Source organism: Montipora capricornis, chromosome 7 (assembly GCF_036669925.1).
Source record: "Montipora capricornis isolate CH-2021 chromosome 7, ASM3666992v2, whole genome shotgun sequence".
Lineage (NCBI taxonomy): Eukaryota > Metazoa > Cnidaria > Anthozoa > Scleractinia > Acroporidae > Montipora > Montipora capricornis.
In genome coordinates, this window is record NC_090889.1 from 23,908,561 (window position 1) to 23,918,560 (window position 10,000).

General features: G+C 38.0%; 2 protein-coding genes across 2 annotated transcripts in view; one reads left to right on the top strand and one right to left on the bottom strand.

Annotated features, from left to right (window-relative positions):
* Positions 1-39: 39 nt before the first annotated feature.
* On the bottom strand, positions 40-5,871 carry LOC138056523 (N-alpha-acetyltransferase daf-31-like). The gene is made up of 9 exons (XM_068902337.1): positions 5,756-5,871; positions 4,572-4,670; positions 4,409-4,467; positions 3,836-3,881; positions 3,243-3,296; positions 2,518-2,579; positions 2,000-2,044; positions 825-909; positions 40-314 (listed from the first exon to the last, which is right to left on the bottom strand). The coding sequence occupies exons 1-9, from the start codon at positions 5,774-5,776 to the stop codon at positions 114-116; spliced, it is 672 nt and encodes a 223-aa protein (XP_068758438.1). The 5' UTR covers positions 5,777-5,871; the 3' UTR covers positions 40-113.
* A 69-nt stretch (positions 5,872-5,940) lies between these two features.
* The window catches only part of LOC138056510 (histone-lysine N-methyltransferase SUV39H2-like), a 15,196-nt gene continuing 11,136 nt past the window's right edge, over positions 5,941-10,000 (top strand). Inside the window, exon 1 of the mRNA XM_068902327.1 lies at positions 5,941-6,990. Coding sequence (XP_068758428.1) covers positions 6,061-6,990 — 930 coding nt within the window. The 5' untranslated portion in view covers positions 5,941-6,060. The remainder of the gene's footprint in view (positions 6,991-10,000) is intronic.

Genomic DNA, 10,000 nt, shown 5'->3' on the forward strand with positions numbered 1-10,000 from the left:
CGGGTGATGTTGAAGTTGGAGAAAAGAACAAGGGGACACTTTGAAATCTGCGTACATCTGTAATAATCATTATTACGTGCATTTGTGAACAGATCAAGCTGAGCTAAGACCCTTCAGGTTTTTTTATCCTTTGTTTCTCCAAGCGTCGTTCTAGGACACCTCCCTGAAGTGTCTTCTTTAACATTACGGCGTGAATACGATGAACAGCACTTGTAACTTCCTTCACAGAGATCTTTGCAATTATCCTTTACAGCCATTGCCTTTGCTTGATCCTCTAGATTTGCAACATCTGGATCTTCTGTAGCACATTTCTCCTAATAAAATTAATTAAGTTAACTGGGGTAAGAAACGATGAAAATAGTCAAATGTGCCAACAAATATCAGTAACAATCAGGAGAGACTTGCAAACACAATTAATTCACACACTAACATTATTTACTGTTGCACAACATTATTTATATTAATTATAGTTCTCTCACACCTCAGTAGCTGTATTTTCCATGCAATTAAGGCAACGTCATTCCAAAAATGATTCTCGTATTCAGTTTTCTAACTACAGAGGGCCTAGGAAAAAGTTCTACCTTGCCCACTGTCAAAGCCAACTTAATGAGTTGTACAAGGGGTTCAAAAGCCTTTGATGCCTAAACCAGACTAAACCGGCCAGACTATTTTATTCTGTCTAATGACAGATGATTTTACTCGTCAATGGGGAATCCCTAGGAGTCAATGACTCCTAAGCCGGCCTAACGTCAGATGATTTTACTCGTCAATGGCTTAACCTTTCTTTACTCGTCAATGGCTTAACCTTTCCAACTAAAACCAACCTCTAGTCTCAGACCAGTCAAATCCCTCTTCATTGCATAAGCATCTTCTCCATCGGCATAGTACTTTGGTTCAATCTCAGAAATGCTTGATAATATGAACAAAGCAAACAAGAAAATTATGAGGAGACCAACCCTACATGTTTGTGATGTCTCGATGATTGATGGAAATTGATTGATGTTGGAATCAATAACAATAGCAAACAATAATAACAAAATTTAATGTACATTATACGACTTTATTTTGAAGTGTGGCTTATAGCTGAAATTGAAGAAGTGATCCTCGCATTAATCTGGACATCATTTATTGTCTCTTACACACCTGAAAAATTCAGACCACCTGGAAATTTCAGGTGTCTATAAGAAACAATTAGCCAGTATACAAATACCGAAATACTCTTTGTCCCTCCAAGATTTTGCATAAGCTTTGTTTTTATTTTCTCTTGGGACTTACAATGGTCCTAAGAGAAACTGGAAACAATGCTTATGCAAAATTTTGGAGGGACAAACAAAGAATTAATTATGGTATTTTTGACACTGGCTAATTGCTTACTGTGATTCTTATAATTCTGCAGAATTCATCTTCAAAGCGCCAATGGCCAAACTGCGTTTTGGCTTCCATCAATCAAATGCCAACCCCAGATAACGAAATCAATTGATGTTTGACATAACCCACCAATCAAAATCTTTAATTCTTATAGTACATTCATACATTCAAACTCGACACTGATTGAGAATTTCTAAAAACATAAAATGGTGTTTGAGCTGTGAACTAAACAAAAACTCCAATTCACTTTCCAGAGGTGGAGTCAATCTTCCCGGCTATGTTTGGAAATTTGATTGATGGAAGCCAAAATGCAGTTTGGCTCTTAGTGCTTGAAGGTAAGATTCCGCAGAAATTAATACGCGACTTAAAGAAAGCACAAGTGTTTTCTGATCCAGAAATAGCAACCAAAAGGGTAACATTTTTGTCATAACTATATTTTGCAATTAAGAAATCATTTTGCTATTCTAGGAGCGATTTACTCTATAAAACAGGGAAAAATAATTTGCTTGTATGGGGGTCACCATTCACTCAAAATTGGCTTTGTCCCCAAAGTAGAAGGATCTACTGAGGTCATCAGGCTACTTTATGTGGTGGGCTACATTAAATTTTACAAAATAATGCAATATCTTACCTGAAGCCCAGGGTCTTGTTGTACAAGTGAAGAGCTGCTCTGTTGCTGCAAAATAAGTTGATCCAAACTCATTTTGTTTGGAACAGGGCAGCTATTAAGTAAAACCCCGGGATGTCAGAGTTGCCACACAATTTTACTTGTCAACCGGGGGTATCCTAAAGCATTTGAAGTGTCAATGTGCTGGAGTTCTTTAAGGCTCAACACTGAAAAAGGTATTGAACCCACGAATGACATACATGTGGTTGATGGAGCTGCATCCTCCAGATGGTACATAAAGTAAGCTATTGTGACTCATCAAAGGTAGTGTCACGTTTCTTCTGACCAATCAGCTGGAGAACTGTATAATACGTAGTACAAGTATGTACAATCAACTGGCCACACAGTTTAACTTGACTCTGATGATTATTTCCACTCATGTTCGTTTGAAAAAGACTAGTGTTAGTGGAAGTGCAACAGCCATTTTAGGACTGCACAAACCAGATGACAAAACTCCGTCAAAGTTTCCCAAGATCTCTTACCTCTTTCTGACATGGAGAGAAACATACTGTGCATTGAAACACTCAACCATGGCACGGGACGCCTGAAAAACATAAAAACATATATTACATGTGTAAGTCAAAAAAGAAGAATACTATTATTATTATTATTATTATTATTATTATTATTATTATTATTATTATTATTATTATTATTACTATTATTATTATTATTATTGAGAACCAGCTCCTTTTTAAAATACATTTGTAAACTTGCCAACTTCTCGATTAGGACGCATCGTGGTCCAGTACTTAGGGCGTTGGGTTTGCATGCGGTTGCCCCCGGTTCAAATCCCGTTCTAACCTCTGGTTTGGATAATTGTTCCCGGTTGTCACAGATTCAACTCTACCATGCTTTGTACATGTACATGTAAATAGGAAACTGGTCGCCTCCTGTCAGTTGCGGTTCTCAATCATGTTTCTGTTAATTTCAGATCATTAAATTAAATAAAAAGTGGGTGTACTGTATGTAGCTTGATAGCTAAGTGTACTTCCACTATAAACAAAGCATTTTTTTTGTATTGTGAGAAGTAAACTTGTACTTTTCAAAGTTGATTGATTTGATTGTGTGATGCAGTTCTACAGTGTACAAGTCAATAAAGGTGGATTATCCCTTGCTCACCATACAGTCTCCATTGCAAATACTGTCAAAGAAAATTATCATTATCTTTAGTACAAACAATTCATGACACAGATATTTGCACTACCTGCTCCATAAGTTTTTGCGCCAGGCCTAATCTTCTGTGCGACCTTTTCACAGCCTACAAAGAACAGAAAGAATTAATGCTTTCAAAAAGGGACGTGCTTGCTTGTTCTGTACAGTAATTTACTTGCGCTTTGTTTCTTAAACTATGTCTGATAGTGCCATACAGTACTGTGCAAAAGTAATTAAGTTGACAGTCCCGACTTGAAACTTGATCCATGATGTTTGCGAGAATCAAGAATCAAGTTTCGAGGCTCGAGCTGAATAATTTGAGAAACAGGGTTGGTGAAAGCAGTGACGGTGACAGCACAAGTTTCCAGGGAAAATACATTATAGCTGTTCACTTCATTTTTGTTACACACCTCAACAACAGTTAAAAAAAATAAAACTGTTATGTGCATAACCAAAATGCCTTCATCTAATCCAAACAGTCATTTTGCTTTTACAACTTTCTGCTGGCCACCCTTCCTATCTAAACAGCCGTTAACGATTTCCCACCTTAGATTTTACTCTGGCCAACACCAGATGATTTTACTTCCTGATTAGGGGGCGCTTTAGGGTGTTCACGAATGGGCTAAAGTTAATTTTTTGTCATACCAAAGACGTGATGTGTCCATGAACTGCCTCATCAGGCTCTTCTTCCCTACGAAGTAAATCAACCAAGTTATTTTTTTCATATTTTTGCCAAGAAAGCATTTTCATGATGAGCTCCCACAAGAATATAGTGCTATCAGATAATATTGTGATGAAACACCCTACAGGTTACTCTTTACGAGCATCAGACTCTATAACGGTGCCTCGTTTCAACTCTATTTATGGCAAAAGCTCTATTGCTCGTAGAGGCCTTGTACTATGGAATAGCTTAATTTCCAAGGACAAGAATTTTTCTAACACAAGTTACAAAAACCTGCAGAGCAAAATACGTTCAATGGACATTTTTAAAGAGTTGACTTTCAAAGAGACCTCTACAACAACCACAAATTTTAGACGTAAAGATTTCAATTATATTTAGGATTTTAGAGCTTTTTAACATTGTATATAAATTATATATTAATTTTAGTATAAATACACAGGTGATTATACAAAATCGCGCACTTTCATTGGCTCGCCATCTCGGATTATCAGCCGATAATCACCTTGACGGACAACTTTAAAACAACGGTAACTTACATTTTGGCAAGAACATATCCCACAATCTTTCCCTTTTCATCCTCAGCAACATACGACAGCTTCGAGTAAATCACAGAAAATGTAGTAATCAAAACTTAATGATCACCTTAAATAGTTTGAGAAAAAATTGAAATATACAAACTTGAGTAAAACTGCATGTTACCTGAGGCCAAGACAATCCATGGTAGAAATAATATTTCATTTGATAATTTTCTGGTAGGCAGAGTAAATTACAATGCTGCATGTTCATGAGATCTTCCGGCTAAATGTTAAATAAGCAAAGATTTAACTTAATCTAATTGAAGTCAATCTAATAATACAATGTGTTTCTTGGGCAGGAGAAGCCAAACAATTCTAGGGGGCTCTGGGGGAATGCTCCCCCAGAATTTTTTGGAAATTTGCACTTCTCAGATCGCTGGAAATTCACCGTCGAGTCCGCCATTTTGTTTCTTTCATGCTGCTTGCTAAGAGAGCCCATGTTATTATGGTCAACCTGAGCTAACGTATCGGTCTATAATTCATATATTAACAGGTGAAAGTCCTGAAGAAACAAGAAACTTGGACCCACAAGAACAGATTGAACATAGGCCAAAGTTCAGTGCCAGTGAAGGAAGGAATTTGGAATTCATGAGCACTTCTGAAAGCTTAAAAGGTAGAGTTACCTTCCAGAAAAGTGCCAATGCGTGAGAAATGGTCGTGTCGGCGTGAGAGAGTGAGATTGCATCAAAATGAGTGAGACTTGAGAGCTCTGGTGAGATGCTTGTTGGAGATTGCACTAAAGGCACAAGTGTGTGTTTCTTGTGTCGGAGTCACCAGACAATTCTAGGGGGTCCGGGGGCATGTTCCCCCATAAAATTTTTGAAGTTTGCACTTCGCAAATCACAGGAAATGCACAGTCAAGTACACCATTTTGGTTTTTTCATGCTGCTTGCTGAGAGCCCATGTTATTATGGTCAGCCTGAGATACAGGTAACATATCGGCCTATACTTCATACATTATGGATGAAAGTTCAGAAGAAACATCGGCCAAAGTTCAGTGCCAGTGAAGTTCAAGTATTCTGAAATCGCTCAAAGATGACAATATTCATATAGGTGATAATTATATGAGAGTACCTCCATAAGTCAGATATAAGAGCACATGTATTGGTTAAATATGGAAGTACCTCATGATAGCCATAAACCCAGGAAGGAAACCCAGCGGTTGTGTTGGAGCAACTAGAAAACCTTTTTTTGGGAATTAAACAGGGCTGCTAGCTCTAAAACTCTCTTAATGCTGGTCATGAGGATTTTGCAGTTATATAATATAGTTCGCAAATGAATTTAACAAGGCAATAAAATGCTGCTTACCGTTGCACATCGTACATTCATTCTTACGGCTTTTGATTATGAGCTCCGGAGCTGTGTGAATACTAATTTGAAAAGGAAAGAAACTACTCTTAGGAACATGTACTTCATGTAGTCTTTAATATCGTGTTTTAAATCTGTCCAGTCTCTCTCGGATACTTGGAGACAATTACCCAGACTTCATTTGGAGAAACCACAGACGCGCGAAAGATGGAGACGGAAAATAGTTTTAAACCGACAAATCGTAATGTTTTCTAATTTTTTCGTGAGTGGTAAAAGGGCTTGATCTTGGAAGGCTGTTTGCTGCAATGGATGATGGTATTTTTTCGCCGAATCCTTTGGAATATTTTTCGAACGCAAACTCAAACTTGCTGAGAAGTTTCGACGAAATTGAGAGGATTGATAACAAACTACCCGAAGTCATTTACATCGAAGACTCGCCTTTGGTTTCAAGGAATGGGGAAACCCCGACAATTACTCCGTGCTCATCTGTTCACGAAGAAGATGATACTTTAAGCATACAAGAAGTTTTTTTAGATGACACACCGATTGCTGTCGCGAATCCGAAGGATTCTCTTCTTCCCGAATCGTCTAATTCTGTTGAAACATCGTCCAATCATAGTTCTTTATCGTACCTTAGTTCATTTTCGGGATCAGTAAAACAAGAACCTACTTGCCCTTCAGCTGAGGATGAAACTCTTTTAGCGGCTTCCGGGAAGGCTCTGAGAGATTTTACAATTCCTTGTCTGAAGTCAGTACATTCGCTGAGAACTTGCTTTGAATCGAAGTATGAACTTCATTTGAGACTACGGAAAATTGCTAGATGCAACAAACCGAGTCGCAAAAATTTATATAAATTTAAAAAGGAACTATACAACGAAATTGACGAATGGGAGCAATACTTGAATGAACAGAGCGAGAACGAGGCATACATTTCTGTGGAAAACACAGTGGATAATGTCTCACCACCAAGAGACTTCACGTACATAACCAGAAACATTTATCATAAAGACCTAAATCACTTATTTGATACCAATTATCTTGTTGGCTGTAGTTGCGAGCGGATTTGCACTGGGGAATGTTGCGATTGCCCACGAAACAGTGGAGGGGTTTTTGCTTATGACAGAAATGGGCGGGTCTGTGTGAACCCAGGGACACCAATATATGAGTGTAACTCGCGCTGTCCTTGTGGCATGTCGTGTAGGAACCGTGTGTTGCAGCGTGGACGTACTGTAAAGGTAAGTAGGGAATTAAGCAACTACTATTCCAATGTCAAAGGTAACCCTATGGTAAGTACTGTATAATCATTCCTCCTAGTTTGTCTTTTTTTTCGTATTTTTAGCTGTGTTAAGCCGTGGTAGAAATATATTAGGGGAGTAGGGATGGTACCATGGCACCAAGGGGGGAGGACTCATCTCCCGTCAGTGCCTTGCAGGTTCATTTCCCAGACTTTGGTGTCACATACTGGTTGAGTGTTCTCTACTCTGCTCTGAGAGGTTTTCTCTGGGTACTCCAGTCTTCCCTTCTCCTCAAAAAGCAACCTACGATTTGATATTAGTTGCGTTGATCTGATCATTTTGATTTCGGTACAGTGTCAAAAACTAGTGCCGTGGCACTGCACACAGTTGACAGTTAAATTTAATAAAGTTCATCCCAGGGCTCGAGATTAAAAAAAAAATGAAGTTGCCTTTTGGGAACTAACTGAGAAAGATGAGTTGCCAGTTAGTAAATTCAAGTCACTGGAAGGCATAGGAGCCCCAAAGGCAGGGAAAGAAATGAAAAACTTTCCATTAACACTCACTGCAAGACAATCTTATCACACGCTCAATGCGCAAACAAAATTTAAATAAAGCAAATAAAACTGCTGAAATTGAGGCTAGCTGTCATGTTGTGGTTACATGAGGGAAACACAATCAAGATGGCAGATACAAGTTTGTTCTTTCAATACCAGCGGTCTTTCTGTTAAATGCTGCGCCCGCGATTTACACAGAAGTAATACCACTCATCTGGTAATGGCGTCAAGTTGAAATTTGAATCTACATTTTTTAAAGGAAAGCAGACATATGAATTTGATTAGATCCACATTTTTTCACAGCAAAGCAATTGCAGATGTTCCATGACCTGAATCGCTTGGTATTTATTTATTCACTTCTTTTTTCAGAAATGAACTTGCCAAGTTGGCAACTAAAGAATAATTTTTAGTCGCCAAGGTGGAAGTTTTAGTCGCATTGGCGACTGTATTGGTTGCAATTTCATATCATGAAAACAAAACAAAAAGTTAATAGAAAACAACCCAACCATTGGAGTAGGAGGCAGATAGAAGGGACCATGAGATGATTATTGGCTGTGGTCAAACTTGACTTTTTACCAAGGGAAAGTGTCTTTTCTCAGTATGAGCCAATTTTCTCCAGGTAGAACTTCTCTGTGGTTTCCCTTGAAAGCTATCCCAAAGTGTAAGTAAGGGAAAATTAAAATCCTGAGATGTACATGTACCTTACCAACACGCTTTTAAGCAAATGTCTTGATGAAAGAAACAGACATATCACGTCATGGGAAGGAGCCTACATTTTGTACTCTATGGTAATTTTTCTCCCAGAAAGAGCAAACACAATGTTGCAGTTTACAGCAAGCTTGTAAGTATCTTTTTTTTTCATTTGGGATTTAAACATTTCGTTTCATTGTTAGTGTTGTTTAGAACTGGGTTTCCATTAAGAAATTGTGTTTGTTTACACAGAAATGCCTTGTATACTGAAGATGACTTGGAAGAAATTTATTGCAGTGGATGTTATTTAACTCTCAGGGAACACAAACATTGCATCCTTGATGTTCATGTATGACTAACAGTCGAACAATGCTATTGCACCTGTTTTCAAGACAGTTTTACAGAACAGTAGTCATCATGTGATTTTCACTGTCGACCCCCATTCCTCAGGTTACCAAGCAGATCAAATGCCTCTAAATCGCTGTCCAGAGTCATTCTTGTGCTCGAGGGTCATGTTGGTGCTTTCAGAAAAACAAGCAATTTTCAAGCAGGGAAGCAATTTTGAGAAGAAATTTATTATTACAGATTATGCAAGGGCAGCTTGTGGTCTGCGGTGTAATATGAATTATACAAAAGATAAAGGAGGAGAGGACATAAGGATGTAACACCACATTATTTCACTTTAATAAACAGCAAACATTAAAATACAAAACAAAACATGGTGACAAGGGTTCCTAGGACTCAGGTGTCCCAGCTGTCACATGACCAACTTGCCATTTTATTGAGCAGTGAAATGTAGAGTAAGATGTAAAAGTTCCTTTGGGAAGTTAAAAGATAAGTGGATAAGCCTATTCAACAATTAATAATATAAGAGTGTAAATGACAAAATCAAAGCAACTGAGAGAAGAAGTAAAGAATAGGCCATTTCCGAGTTCATATCCGCCTCCTCTTCAAAGCGAGTCTTAAGTGCAAAGTTTTTGTGATGGTAATTAGTTCTACTTTACATATGAATGAAAACTAATTTTCATAAGAAAAACTTCGCTCTTAGACTTGCCTTGAAGAGGAGGCAGACATGAACTCGGAAATGGCCTATTGATATTCTTTGACGTATAATAACAGATTCCTTTCTAGGTGTCTGTGTCAAGATGAGCCCCTGTTTTGTGTTGGTAATGGTTACCTCAAGCCACACTTCTTAAGTGACAGAATCAAGTCCCCCACTTTGCACACCATTTTGTTGCTGTACAAGGAATCTTTCCACATAATTGATGATGGAACTTTTCTGAAAACTATTTTTGCATATTTGTTCATATTTAAACCAAGAATCAATGACTATGCCTTATACATCTACTCCAGATGCAAAGGGGTTTGTTTTTTTAGGTTTTAGACAAAAGTAACGAAACATTGCCTCCTTTTCATAGCGTAACCACTCATGATCTCGGAAGCAAGTTTTCTAGAAAGATCTTGATTTTGTTGGTTTCCTTTGACCCTCATCTGTTTCTTCCTCGTTAGTACACTGTCTTTCTTCTATATTTTCTTTTCTCTGATTCAACCTGGCTTCCATTTAAAGCGAAAAAGCCATCTATTGTACCGGTAGGTTTTCGCTGTGACACTTTAATTCCCAGATGTGTCACTCTTGGTCGAGCACAAGACCTTCACGTTCAGTAGAACGTGACTGAAAAGTAAACATGTGATAAAATTCCTCCTACCGTCTGTGTTTCAGCCTGTAATTTTTGTACTGAACTGTATCTCTTCTCGTGTGCTCCCTT

Excerpts from the sequence above, each read along its gene's own strand:
- LOC138056523 (XM_068902337.1), bottom strand. The coding sequence starts at position 5,776 with ATGAATGTACGATGTGCAACG. Across the intron at positions 2,580-3,242 it reads CGCAAAAACTTATGGAGCAG|GCGTCCCGTGCCATGGTTGA; the intron begins GTAGTGCAAATA and ends TATGTTTTTCAG. Across the intron at positions 910-1,999 it reads AACAAGACCCTGGGCTTCAG|CATTTCTGAGATTGAACCAA; the intron begins GTAAGATATTGC and ends CATATTATCAAG.